At 49.8% G+C, this 14,596-nt stretch overlaps 1 protein-coding gene across 3 annotated transcripts in view; it reads left to right on the top strand.

Moving 5' to 3' along the window:
• Positions 1-14,596, top strand: part of GRIK1 (glutamate ionotropic receptor kainate type subunit 1) — a 104,957-nt gene that overhangs the window by 55,804 nt on the left and 34,557 nt on the right. For all 3 annotated transcript variants that reach the window (XR_009489814.1, XM_059870960.1, XM_059870970.1), the window contains exons 4-7: positions 61-242; positions 5,960-6,013; positions 6,903-7,076; positions 10,998-11,141. Coding sequence is in view for 2 of the 3 variants with exons in the window: in XM_059870960.1 (XP_059726943.1) it covers positions 61-242; positions 5,960-6,013; positions 6,903-7,076; positions 10,998-11,141 (554 nt within the window). In the remaining variant the exon portion in view is untranslated. The remainder of the gene's footprint in view (positions 1-60; positions 243-5,959; positions 6,014-6,902; positions 7,077-10,997; positions 11,142-14,596) is intronic.

Here is a 14,596-nt window from a genome sequence, read left to right as displayed (position 1 = left end):
TCTGACAGTAAATCCTCGTGGCACGGGATGGTGATTGTGTCATTGCCTGTCATTTCTCAGGTCTGATTCGCCTGCAGGAGCTCATCAAAGCCCCTTCCAGATACAACATCAAAATCAAAATCCGCCAGCTGCCCTCTGGGAACAAGGATGCCAGGCCTCTGCTGAAGGAAATGAAGAAGGGCAAGGAGTTCTATGTGATATTCGACTGCTCCCACGAGACGGCGGCAGAAATCCTCAAGCAGGTACGGGGCACGGGGAGGCAGAGCTCCATGGGAGCCTTGCTCCCCAAAATCGGCCAGCCTCTGTGACCCCACTTCCAGCAAAACCAAAGGCACTCCCCAGCCTGGCCCAGGGCCTTGTGGATGCAGGGACAGAAGTCACAACAGAAGGTGCAGAGCCCAGGGCTGCACTGAGCCACTGACACCCCCAGAGAGCCCCGCGTGGATCCGCAGGAGCAAACGGGCTTTTCTTTCTGACATGCCAGGTCCTGCCTGGCTAGGGACATCACTCCATGTGTTTCAGCTTGTCCTGCTTTAATCAACAGGTTTTGTTTCTTTCCCATCAAAAAGAGAGGCAGAATCAGGAGAAAAATCTATCCTTTCAATCGATGGGAGAGGTGGTGTGAGGGCTGGCCCAGCCTGAGGGTGAGATTTGGGCAGCCACAGCAGGCCAGGACAAACACAGCCTGACATTAACGGGCTGGGACGTTCCCAGGGGCACACAGGGAGTGGTGGGAATTACAATTTACTGCTGCCACTTGCTGTATATTCCTCAACAAAAAATCATAGTCTAAAGCACAGTTTGCTGACCTGCAGGAAACAGCTCCATACATTTTGAGGGCAGTTCCCTTCTTGCTGCAGCCCTAGGGATGAGGGACGAGTTGTTATTTCTCCTGCCAGGCAATGGGATGCATACCCTGATCCCAGAAGAGCACCAGGGACCTTCCACTGACTAAAAGCCCATAAAAGTCCCTTTCTGTTCCCATCCCAGAGTGTTTGACTGAAATACTGAAGTTCTGCAGAGCAGCTTTTTGTGCCCAAGTTGGTAAGGCAAGTTACTGCATTCGTGTGTGGAGCCTGGAATGTTCCTCTCCAGGCTGGAGGAACTTGGGGCTTGCAGAATCCTAGATGAGCTGCAGCACACAATTCCTGTGAGCCTCAGGGTGAGATGTCCTGCTCCCAGCAATGCTGTCCTGCAGTAAATGTTAGGATTTCCTCGGTGTGAGTGATTTGAGGTACAGGGATGGGGAGGGCACTGTTGCAGCACTCTTTGGGCAGGGGGAGTGGGCTGTGCCCCCACTCTGCTCCCTGCAGGCCTGCCCAAAAGCATCCCCATTTTTGGCTGTTCCAAAAGGAGATTTGTGGGGGAAGAGTTAAGTTGACAACACAGATTTTGAAGGACCAGCAAGATGAAGGTGCAGATGTCTGGCACCCTGCAGGAGGCACAAAGCTTCCAATATGCCAAGCTGAGTATGGAAAAAACCCCAAAAAGCAAACCTGGGTGTCAAAAGAAGAGGAGGGAGTGCTGAAAGATGCACTAAAGCAGGGCAAAGCAGCAGAAAAGTTTGTGTGGGATATAGATCAGCCAGACAAGTGACAGGCTGCAGATACAGATAATGCTCTCCAGTGCCTGAAGAGCTGGGAGAAGGAGGAAGAATGACAGTGTGGGAGAAAACAGCAAAACTGAGAGAGGTACACCTGTGGGTCAGCGCTGTGGGAGAGGGAACAACATAAATATAGGCTGGAAAGAAAGGGGAAATGGCCTTTCTGTGAGCTAGGGGCTGAGTTCCTCCCTGCCAGAGCAGCTGTGAAATGTGGAGGTGTGCAGGGCTCTGAATTCCTGTGGCTCTCCTCGGATGGCAGGTTGCAGGAGGAGCCCTGCTCATCTCCCCATCCCTGCACTCACAAACCCCTCTGTCATTGTACCCTGGATGGAAGCAAGAGATCAAGCACTGGAGAAATCATTTCAAGGAAACTCTGTGATGTCAGCAGAGAATATTTTTGACTTTGCAAACAATCCAGCAGCCATCTCAGGAAAAACAGGTGGTGTTGTTAAATTAATTAAGATTTCTGACAGGAGCAGGACTCAGGGTCACCTAGAGCTGTCCCCAAAGCAGCTCCTTCTTGTCTGTTCACTGTATTTAGGTAAGGTAGTAGGTGTTTAGTAGCCATGGAGCAGGGAGGGGACACTGCTTGTTTCCCAGGGAGGGAGGTGCCCAAAAGCTCCTCTGGGAGCAGAAGGATCAGCCCAGAACTCTGCTGGAGCTGTGCTGGCAGTGTGTGCACCAGGGACCTCTTCCCTCGCCTCCTCCAGCCTCTGCTTTACAAAACACCACAAAAGACAGATTTCTTCTCTAATTTCTGCTTATTTATGGCATCCACTAAAACCCCATCAAGCCACACTTGTGTGCACAACGAGAACAGGTGAATCAATAACCTGATTCAACCCAAATGCAGAGCCTACACTCAGCTGAAGAAGCTGTGCCCCTTCTCTCTGACATGCCCAGAGAGCCTGGAAGCCCTCAGCCCCTGCCCAGCCCCTTGAGGCCTGGCCCTCCCTCCCTGGCTATGGCATTCCCTGGAATATTTGGTGGACAGAGGGTCGGTGCTCTGTCTGCATCAGACAAGCACTCCCAGAGTAAATTAAATATGGCTCTTGCAAATTGCAATGTTTTATGCACAGAGCCTGCAATTTATCCTGCACACACTGTTCAGTCTGATATTGCCTTTTGTGTGAGGAACTTGGCTGAAGAGGTTGAGTTGTTGTGCTTAACCCTCAGTTTGTGCTGACACACCAGGAACAGTAATCTGAACACAGATTTTACTGCTAGGCAAACTCACCTCTCAGAAAGTACATCCCTGCTACCTTAAATTCCCTACTCCTTTCTTCACACCCCCAAAATACATTTGAGGATGTGTACTGTATATTTAATCAGGTTTAAGGCTCTCACAGAGCATCCTGTAAAGACAATGTGACAGACAACGAAAAGAATCATTAATTCAGTTCCTCCAGAAGGCAGACAAACCAGGTGTCACCGTGGAGTACATTCCTGGTACAGTAATAGATGTGAGGATAGAAAACTTCAGCTCCTGACTCTGCTCCCTCAAGGAAGCTGGCAGGTAGGCTGGAGCCCACTCCCTGCTAAGAAAAGGCTGGATTAGCTCTGTTCCCACTTCCACGGGAGAAACACGTGGCACATCCCCTCCCTGTGGGTGAGAAGCAGGGATGGACTGGCCTTAGCAAACAGCAGGGTAATTAATTGGAAAATGAAATGCATTTAATGGTCGTGAAATTAAATAACAGCTCGAGTGGGGGAAATGCAGAGTGAAAGCAAGCACAGGATTTGGTGCAGTTCCCACTAATGCACTGGCCCATCATTCCAGTTCCAGCCCGCCTCGAAGGCAGACTGACAATGGACCCAAATGAGACAGGGAGTTTTTTACAAGATGAACAAATGCAAGTTAGAGCTGGGCTGTGATTCCAGCCAAGAACAGGGCACCCAAAAGAGATTTTCAGACATAAGAGAGAGTATTTTTATCCAGTCTCTGTCAGCTCGCCATATATAATTTGACCACTGATACTTTCTTGGACCCGCAGCTGAAAGTGCACAGCTGCAAAGGCCCAGGCTCCTGATCTGGAATGGATAATTAGAGATGGAAGTGTCTTTATCTCCCATTGTCCTGCCATATCTGGGTTTGGCTGAAGAACAAATGTTATACAGGGAAGGCTGGGCAGGAGATGTACAAGGAGGATATCTGAGGCTGATTTCCCTAGTTTACATTCATCTGAGTTCCACTGTAAGTAAAAGCTATTATTATTTAAATAGCGCATTTGTATCAGGTGCATAATTATTTACATAATTACATGCAAAGTTATTTAAATAGCAATGTGCAATGAAACCTCATCCCAGTCTCCTGTGGGCAGGCACACAGACAGAGATGTTGCCTTCCCCTCTCTCTCCTGGCCTGCTTCTCTCTTTCAGGTCACCTGCTCTGTGGGAAGCTTTGCCAGGTGCTTCAGGGGTGTCCCAGCCTGAAATCCATCCTTGCTCCAAGCAGGCTCTCATTGTCCTGCTCCTGGGAGCTGCTGGGAGCTGCTTTCCTGTGTCTGCTGTGCTGCAAACACTCAGCAGAAGAGCCTGGGAGACTCCTATTTACACTGGCAGGAGCACCCAGGGAATGAAGGCTTGGGGGTTGTTGATGCTTTGGGATGTCCAGCATGATTCCCAGCATTCCTCTTTTGCTTTGACTTGATTCCATCTCCTGTTTCCCTGCATCAGAGCATTAAATCGTCCTTAGGTGTGAATTCTGCTTAGCAGCCCTATTACCCTTAAACATGAGTTATTATTGCAAATTCTGTTTGATCCTCGAATAAAAAGCCCCTATTTAGTATCTAATGCACATGCCACAGGCATGTCAAAGTGCTAAGCAGCTTTTAGCTAATTCTCATCCTCCATGACTGAGAGAGGGGAGGACAACCAGTTGAGGCTGTTCTCCTCAGGGCCTTTGCTTCTGTTTGTCCTGGGCTTTGGAGGCTTTGCTTGTTTGTTTGGGCATTTTGTTCTGCCTTGTTTTGGGGTGGTTTTGCTTTAAAGAACAAACCTGTAGCATGACCTGTGCAATGACTTCCCACTGGGCTCTTTCAGTGCAGTTCCAGCTCAAAGGAGATCTGCAACATAAAAATCCCATAAATTTGGCACCTCCTTGGCAAAGCCACAGGAATCCAGTGGCTCCAGGGAGGGGGACTGAGTCCAGCCAGGTCAGCTGGGAAGCACAGCACACAAAAGGTCCCCTGGATGCAGCCCTGCATTGTTATCTGTGCATAAACAGGGCAGGAGCAGCTTATTCTACAGCTTATTCTACAGGTAATAAAAGAGCTCCAAGAAGCAGAATAGAAGAGGATTAATAAAATCAGAAATAAAAAAGGCAATTTTGATGTGTAAATCCAGTGGAGCATTTCAATGAAATAGTTGCCTCTGGCTTGACTTTCAGTGGCTGGAAACGGATCAGTTGTTTGCGATTAACACTGAGCTGTTTTATTATCTGCTGCAGCTCAGAAAGTCCAGGGTTTTCTTTCTCCCTTTCTTTTTCTTTCTTTCTTTCTTTTTTTTTTTTTTTAATGTGAGGAATTGCCATAGACAATCACTCAACTAATGTTCAGAGGCTTCTGCCAGCAAAGGGAATTTTGGCCAGCCAAATCCCTCTGTTTCCCCCTGCCTTTCAAACAGCTCTTCAGGCACTCCAAAACTGTCCTAAAAGGGTATTAGTGACAGATCCTTACATTGCTGTGATCAGGACTGAGCACGAGTTACCCTTGGTCTGTGTTCTGTTGTGGCAATGAACTCCTCAGCACCTTCCCAGTTTATAATTCCTCCTCCTCCTCCTCACAGGATCCCAGAGAGGGCAGAATTCTCCTGGACAAGTGGAGGAAGGCTGCAGGGAGGCTGTTTCTTCCAAAGTTTCTTCCATCCCAGCTGTTTTGTCCCCCTCCTGCTGACCCACATTCCCCAGTGGAACAAAAGGCACTTGGAGAAACTTCCTTCTTTCTGTTTTCCTGCTTTACTCCTGAGCCCTCAGCAGTGTCCTGTTCTCACCTGGCAGCAGAATACAAAAACCTGCCCCTAAGCACTTCTCTCTACCAACTGTTTTGTCTGCTCATAATTCCTTTTTAGCGCTCTCAGACTGCAGACTAAAGGATTTTTAAAATCAGCATCTCGTTATGTCTAGTAATTTTTCGTGTCCTGGAAGTTTTGCAATCTTTAATCTCTTTCCTGAGCAGAGGTGATAAAAACATCATTTAAATACAAGAGGATATTTTTGGCTCCTAAAGAAAAATGTGGGGTTTATTGCAATCAAGCTCTCATGACCTGTGATGTGCTTAACCCTTGCTTTTCAAAGGCACTGCCCCACCCTGGGAGCTTTCAGAGTAAAGTACCTTCACCTTTCCATCTCTTTCACAGATTCTCTCCATGGGAATGATGACAGAATACTACCACTACTTTTTTACAACACTGGTAAGGAATACTATAAACATCTGGGGGGAAAATTCTTCTGTTTCAGAAAAGACAGCTAAATTTTCCCCTCTTTCTAGATCTTTGCTGCCATTAGTCAAGGAAACCCCTGGGGAATGGGTGCTAGCACTCCTTAGGAGTATCAGGACCCACCATTTCTTAAGAAAGCTGTTTGGCCCCGTTTTTGGGGCTGGCTAACACTTAATTGCAGTGAAAATTAATTGCAGTATGCTGATTACCAAGAAACCATCAGTACAGATGGACCAGAGTGAAACAAAATAAAGAATGAATGCTTTGCACTGTGTGCACTGCTGGTTCATCACTGTTTCATCGTTTCATTTACTTATAAAACCACAGAACCACAAACGGATAAAAGCACTCAGGAAATTTTATAATAAAAGTTTTCTTTGATGGCACGAACACAGCTCGGGAGGGTCCCACATGGTTCAGTCACCCCAGCTGCCCTGTAAATGCCATGTGGAGCACATGGAGCTTGCATGCACTGACATATCCATCCCACAGCCTGGCAGAGGTGCCTGGGGAGGCACGGCAGGGGAAATTGGGATTCATAAGCAGCTAAAGCACGGCACTCGCCGCGTCTCTCGGAATCTTCCTCCCCTCACAGCTTGACACTGGCCAGCTAATTCCTCATGTGGGCCTGTCAGAGCTGCAGCACTGCTATAAATTCACATGTGCAGGTTGGTTGCAAAGCAGTACTGCTGTGGAGAACTGATCTTTTCGCTCCCAAAAGCAGCGGTGTGCTATGTCACCCATCTCACTCACACAGCTTTGGCTCAGTCAGGTTTCACACGGGAGCCAGGGCGGGCACAGGGGAAAAGCCCCACAATTTCCTTTAGAAATGGTTCTGTTTGTGTTCCTGCTGGCCCTTTAGGACCTGTTTGCCCTGGACCTGGAGCCCTACAGGTACAGCGGGGTGAACATGACGGGCTTTCGGCTGCTCAACATCGAGAACCCGCACGTGTCGGCCGTGGTGGACAAGTGGTCCATGGAGCGCCTGCAGGCACCGCCCAAGCCCGACTCGGGGCTCCGCGATGGCACCATGACCGTGAGTGAGCCGAGGGACACAGGGACAGCGAGGGAGCAGCCACACTGCCGGGGGGGCACAGGGACAGCGAGGGAGCAGCCACACTGCCAGGGGGGCACAGGGACAGCGAGGGAGCAGCCACACTGCCAGGGTGGCACAGGGACAGCGAGGGATCAGCCACACTGCCAGGGGGGCACAGGGACAGCGAGGGAGCAGCCACGCTGCCAGGGGGGCACAGGGACAGCGAGGGAGCAGCCACACTGCCAGGGGGGCACAAGGACAGCGAGGGAGCAGCCACACTGCCAGGGGGGCACAGGGACAGCGAGGGAGCAGCCACGCTGGCAGAGATGGCACAGGGACAGCGAGGGAGCAGCCACACTGGCAGGGGGGCACAGGGACAGCGAGGGAGCAGCCACACTGCCAGGGGGACACAGGGACAGCGAGGGAGCAGCCACACTGCCAGGGGGGAACAGGGACAGCGAGGGGGCAGCCACACTGGCAGGGGGGCACAGGGACAGCGAGGGATCAGCCACGCTTCCAGGGGGGCACAGGGACAGCAAGGAAGCAGCCACACTGCCAGGGAGGCACAGGGACAGCGAGAGAGCAGCCACACTGCCAGGGTGGCACAGGGACAGCGAGAGAGCAGCCACACTGCCAGGGTGGCACAGGGACAGCGAGGGAGCAGCCACGCTGCCAGAGATGGCACAGGAACAGCGAGGGAGCAGCCACGCTGGCAGGGGTGGCAGAGGGACAGCGAGGGAGCAGCTACGCTGGCAGGGTGGCACAGGGACAGCGAGGGAGCAGCCACACTGCCAGGGTGGCACAGGGACAATGCCCCAGCACGGTGCCATCGTTCATGTCACCCCTGCTGAAAGCTGAAATGCTGCCTGCCCCACTTCTCCCATCGCCCTCTGCACTGTGCAGCAGGAAACGCAGCAGGAAATGGAACTTCCCGAGCAGGTGCAGGATTTGTAACCTGCAGGGGCAGATCCCACGCTGTGGGAAGGGAGCAGCATTTTTAAATGGCTGAAATGCCCCTTCTCTTCATTCCCACCTCTACAGAAGCTCTGGCTTTTGAGACGTAATTTAAAGATAGATGAGAGGTATCAAGGCAGGGAATCAGGATTCCTCCCGGCACTCCCCCAAGGAGGAAAGGAAAGAATAGGAACAATTACAGAGACAGCATGACTCCATTCAGTTTGGCAGGGTGAAGGGTTGCCATCTCTTTGCAGTATGAGATAATGTATCTCATGGACTGAGTGCAGCTCAAAGTGATAAGAAATAGACTTTATTGCAGATGATTGCAGGGAAAATTTGGAAATGTCTTAACATCCTGAGGAGAAATGCATTAAGTGTGCTGTCCCTGGCATTGCACACACAGGTGCTGCTTTGGGCTGTGTCACCATGCTCACTCATACCCAAAGCTGAGAGAAAGCTGTCCCTGGGAATTCCTGATGGGAATCCACATAGAAATCCCCCAAATACAAAGTTCTCACCACTTGTCTGCTCTCCTTGCTGTTCCTGACTCTTGTGCTCTCCTTTTAATCTTTATAATCTCAGTGTCCTTGATGCCCTGGCACAGCACCAAGGGAAGCCTCTCCCTTCTTGCTGGGATCATTTCAGTATTCCCAGCAGGTTCCATTATTGCCCAGTTTGATGGAGAGCTGCACCACTGTTGCATTTCATTTGACAATAACTCTGTGACAGGCAGCAGAGTGCACAGAGATCAGGACTGTACATCCTGTTATTAACTCAGGATTTATCCCTTCTGGTTCATGCTCTGCTGTTTGCCCTGAAAGCAGCTTGTGGGAAGTCAGCAGGGCACAAGCAAGGCAGTTCTGAGTTCACGTCCTGCTGGATGCCCAAACTGCACCCAGAGGCACAGCTGGTCTAATGAGATCTCTGCCTTTCTTTGCAGTGGCTTAAGCAGCACACAGAAATGAGAAAACTAAGTTCCAGGACTGACTCTGAGTCTCTTTCTGCTGACATAAAAGCACAGAAGTCAGGGTGAGGTGCTTGACTTAGAAAAATGAGGTGACCTGTTGCACCCTACAGCCCTAAACAGAGCCACGGTGAGGGGAGAAGCGGCAAGCCAAGGGAGGTGGCACACAAAGCAGGGACAAGTGACAAGTGGCACAAGGACAGGGCTGAGCAGCCAGGCCTGGCAGTGCTGCAGACACCGTGTGCTCAGGGCAAAGCATCAGCAGTCCCAGACACAGCAGAGTGAGGACAGAGGAGCTTCCTCACCAAGCATCTCCTGCCAGGGTCTCTGGGCTGGGACACAGGCAGAGCCAGTAAAATCCAATCCTGAGCGCCCAGTCCAGTGTAAAAACTGAGCTCTGCTGACACTGATGGGAATATTTCCATCGGTTTTGAGGCACTTGGAGTCAGCCCTTGATGCCCTGAGTGTGCTTGGAACAACTGTCTGCTCTGAGACTCTTTGCAGTGAGAACAGCTGCTATTGTCTCCTCCTGCTTGACTCATCGCTCACAATGTTTCCTGAGCTCACAATTTGCTCCCATTGTGGAGCATTATTTTGGGCAGATTCTGACAAGCACATCAAGACCAGTTCCTCCTCTGCACTATGTTAAGATTAGTCCTTAAATTCAGATACACTTGAGCAAAACCCTCCAATACTGGGACCACTGATGCTGTTGTAATTCAGTCAAGTAAATGGAACGAACAAAGAAGCAAATGTATTAATTTCCCAGAGGAATTGCATGGAAAAGAAACAGAAAACTGATCAGCTCTGTAGTTCCTATAAAGGACTCCAGTTTCTCATCTGCAGAATTGCTGCCTTTTTCCTTCAGGCCCTGACTTAATTATTCACTAGGTTTACCTGGAAGGTAATTTGTGCAGCATCATTAAGGGAGGCACAGCCATTCCCACCTCACTGTGAGAGCACTGAAGCCCAGTGCAAATGAGCGTGAGACTTTTTTGAGGTGACAAAGTGGGACACAGTGTGTGATGTCGCTTTGAGGCTGTGGCTTTAAACCCACAAACCCGCTCTCAAAAGAAACACAGATGCACAAAGAGCACCCAGTAATTTTGATATCTGAATCTTTGGGGTTGAATTCAAGGATCCAAGGCTGTAGTGGGAAGCTAGATGTGTGAGTCCAAGTTAATCTCCCCAAAACACACCTCCAAAGGACATTTCCCCTCTCTCTAGGACACCATTGCACACATTTGTGCCAAAAGCCAGGATCCTGGAGGGCAGCAGATACCTGGGTGGTGGGATATGTTCCAGGTGATCAGTGGGATTGGCTTCCCTGGAAAGCAGGGCCAGCCTGTCCTGTTGGGAAGGAAGCAATCCCACAAGTGCCATGAGAAGAGTGGCTCATACACCTGGGACTTCTTGAAACCCCTCTCCAGCCTGCCTGGGACCCCTGACCTCCATCTCTCTGTAGCTACCTGGCGTGGTTTCCCTCCCAGTGCTGAAAACACTCCAAAATAACGCCAAGAACTGGATTTGGCTGCTCCTCAGGGCTGCAAGGCGAGCCCAGGAGAGGTTTTTCCCTGCGAGGAGCCCTCGGCAGGCTGGCAGCAGAGGGGCAGGCAGTGACTCGGGCTGTGTTTGTGCAGAGCAGTGGGCAGTGACTCGGGGCTGTGTTGGTGCAGAGCAGTGGGCAGTGACTCGGGGCTGTGCTGGTGCAGAGCAGTGGGCAGTGACTCGGGGCTGTGCTGGTGCAGAGCAGTGGGCAGTGACTCGGGGCTGTGCTGGTGCAGAGCAGTGGGCAGTGACTCGGGGCTGTGTTGGTGCAGAGCAGTGGGCAGTGACTCGGGGCTGTGTTGGTGCAGAGCAGTGGGCAGTGACTCGGGGCTGTGCTGGTGCAGAGCAGTGGGCAGTGACTCGGGGCTGTGTTTGTGCAGAGCAGTGGGCAGTGACTCGGGGCTGTGCTGGTGCAGAGCAGTGGGCAGTGACTCGGGGCTGTGTTTGTGCAGACGGAGGCAGCGCTGATGTACGACGCCGTGTACATGGTGGCCGTGGCCTCCCAGCGAGCGGCCCAGATGACCGTCAGCTCCCTGCAGTGCCACCGCCACAAGCCCTGGCGCTTCGGGCCCCGCTTCATGAACCTCATCAAAGAGGCAAGTGCAGAGCCCTTCCGCCACTTCCTTCCTTCCTTCCTTCCTTCCTTCCTTCCTTCCTTCCTTCCTTCCTTCCTTCCTTCCTTCCTTCCTTCCTTCCTTCCTTCCTTCCTTCCTTCCTTCCTTCCTTCCTTCCTTCCTTCCTTCCTTCCTTCCTTCCTTCCTTCCGCCACTTCCGCCACTTCCGCCACTTCCGCCACTTCCTTCCGCCACTTCCTTCCTTCCTTCCTTCCTTCCTTCCTTCCTTCCTTCCTTCCTTCCTTCCTTCCTTCCTTCCTTCCTTCCGCCCCTTCCTTCCGCCCCTTCCTTCCGCCCCTTCCTTCCTTCCTTCCTTCCTTCCTTCCTTCCTTCCTTCCTTCCTTCCTTCCTTCCTTCCTTCCGCCCCTTCCTTCCGCCACTTCCTTCCTTCCTTCCTTCCTTCCGCCACTTCCTTCCTTCCTTCCTTCCTTCCTTCCGCCCCTTCCTTCCGCCACTTCCTTCCTTCCGCCACTTCCTTCCTTCCTTCCTTCCTTCCGCCACTTCCTTCCTTCCTTCCTTCCTTCCTTCCTTCCTTCCGCCACTTCCTTCCTTCCGCCACTTCCTTCCTTCCTTCCTTCCTTCCTCCCTCCCTCCCTCCCTCCCTCCCTCCTTTCCCTTTCCTCCTTTCCTTCCTTCCACACTGTAAGACCTCCCAGGTTTTTTATTCAGGTAATGTTTGTTGTGGATGTTGATGATTTCTAATAATGTGAGGTAACCACAACAGTTGTTCTGGAAATGGAAAGAAAAGTGAGTCTGTAGCTCTGTCCTTGCTTCGCTGTGCAATTCCAATTGTTTTGCAGATTGTTTGATCAGGGATCAATATCCAGAAAACATTGCAGCCAGAATTTGTAAAGAAGGAAATTACTTCCTGAAGCAAAGCTCTGTCTTACAGGAGTCCATGACTGAGCTTGATCCAGAGATGTCCTGAAAATACTCAATTGAAATGCCTTCAGTCTTTCTAAAGTCCTGGTTTTGTTTTGATTTTCAAATGGAAACCTTTCCTTTAGGGAAGTGTGGAAATGAAAATTGGAAATTAGGTGGAGCGTCCCACACATGTTTTACCTTTTCCCCACCTCAGTCCCTGTGTTTGAAGAACAATTACAATGAAATTGAAAGTTAACAAAAGACTTTTTCAGTGAATACCCCTGCAGTGATGGCCTCCTTGTTTTGGGGGATGCTGAGTATAAAACTAAGGGTTCCTGAAGCCTGAACCACAATGCTTTGCCCAAGAGGAGCAGAAGTACCCCAGCAGATCAATTCAGAGCCTGAACAGTGGCACAGCTCTCATTTATCATGGACAAGCAGCTTCTCTTGCACGGAGTGAGATATGGGAGCTAATTACTGATGGCCTTGCAAACAGAGTCTCTCATGGTCAGTAAAACACTGATTTAAATACTCTGAGAGTCTTATCTTCCTGGCTGATGTAACCAAAAAAGGGGTTGTTAAAAGCAGAGGATGAGGTTTAATAAGACCTTATTGAGTTTCCTGTAAAGCCTAAAACACGAGTTGGAAACAAATAGCAAATACATTTGGACCCCAGATCATGTCAGGGTCTGGTTTGTTCAACAGGGATGGAGGAATTTTTTAATTAGGAATCAGTGAATAGGTGTGGAGAAAACAAAGTCAAGGAGGCAGAGGGGTAGCTTGGGCCCACGTAGGCAGAATATAATTGTCCTGGTTTTTGATGTGGTACTGACATTCTGTGAAGGCATTTCACAGACTGATCTAAAGACAAAAATATTCAGTACTCCAGTCTAAATAAACCAGTTTCAGACAAAGAATTTGCCTGCAGTGATTCCTGCAGATGCTGGAGTTAACAAGTGCTTCAGTGGCTCCCTGGTGAGTTTTTGCATTTTATTTTGGTGGTGAAAAGAACTGAGGTCACCTCATTTGCTTTGTGGGCCAGCTCTATGAAAAGTCTGAGATCAGGGCTCTGCAACAGCCCATTAAGGAGTTTTAATGAGAAGTAAATCCTTGTCAGAAGCTGTGTCTGTCAGTGACCCAGTGCCATCCACAGCTGAAGGATGTTCTGATCTCGGAGCCCCTCTGGAGGCACCTGCAGGGAGTGCCCCTCACCCCTGCTCAGAGGGAGAAGGAGGTTGTTGTCTGTCTGCAGAGGGGGAGCAGGGACAGAAAGGAGGATCCCACCTTTTCTGAAGGAAAAATGGGGGTAAACATGAAATATGTTTATAATTGAATGTTCCAGTTCTGCTCATGTCCCCTCTAAAACATAAGGCCCCAGATTATGATTGGTTTTCAATTATCATCAAAACCAGTGTGAGCTCCCCTTGTTCAAATCCAGCCACAGTGAAAAGAACAACTGCAGAGGGAAGGATAGAGATGCAGATAGCATTCTGAGTGACTGTCACATGCCCTCAAGCAGAATCACAGAGAAAGATCTCTGAGATTGAAAGAGATCTGAAGAGACTTCAGTTTCTGCTGTGTTTCTGAGGAGGTCCATGCCAAGCACTGTCACCAGGAGGGAGAGCCATCCATCTGCATTCAGTACTGGAAGGAGAAGGACCTGGAGGTTTCTCATGACAGTAAAAGTAGAAATCTAAATTATGACAGAAGGGAAAGCAATCCATCTGCACAAGTATCCATCAATGAGTTGTGTTTCTGACTGGCAGCAGCTCCAAATGTGGGAGCACAAAGCACCTTGTAAGAGAACAGAACATTTCTGTTGTCTAAGGGTCTTTGATTACTCCCAGAGTCAGCATGTCAGAGTGTTTCCCTGGGAGAGCTTTCCTGCAGAGTGGAACAAATAAGGAGAGAGCAGTACAAGGGCCTGATGCCAGAAGAGCCAGGAAATCTCCCCTGCTCTCTGAGACAGGGGCTGTGGGGCAGCACTGAAATCTTTGTGCAATGACTGGGAAAAGATGACAATATTTTGCTCCAAACCATGAAATAAAATCTCTTCTGCTGCATCTTTTTTGTTGCATTTTAGCACTGAGCCAGTGACAGGGTCTGGGGGGGCTGGCTGATTTCTCCTCTGGGCCCTGGTGCTACAATTATTCAGTTACATCAAATTGAAACAGCTGTTTACTTTGGTAGGGCTTCTCTCACCAGATAATTTAATAGTAACACTTGATTCACTCTCACTAAGACAATCTTTTTTCTTTGTTTCACTTCTCATAAACTTTACTTCTACTCCATGAAGTGCATTTCTGCTATGAGCCTATTACTGGCTGTTACTTTGACCTGAAAACTCTTAATTAGGAGAGCAAACAAAACAACTGCCTGACCTGCATCCCATGGTGCTTTATTAGGAAATAAAGCTCAGCTTCCCGAGAAGACAATGAGGCTGAGGGCAATGTCAACAGGCATTCCTACTCTGAAATCAAATTTCAAGTGGAAAAACACTTATTTATGGAATTATCTATGCCCAGATTGCAAAGTAATTGCAGGATTGCATGCTGGGAATAAATACATTTTGA

This window comes from Haemorhous mexicanus, chromosome 2, assembly GCF_027477595.1.
Source record: "Haemorhous mexicanus isolate bHaeMex1 chromosome 2, bHaeMex1.pri, whole genome shotgun sequence".
NCBI classification, from domain to species: Eukaryota; Metazoa; Chordata; class Aves; order Passeriformes; family Fringillidae; genus Haemorhous; species Haemorhous mexicanus.
This window is presented reverse-complemented; position numbering and strand designations above follow the sequence as displayed.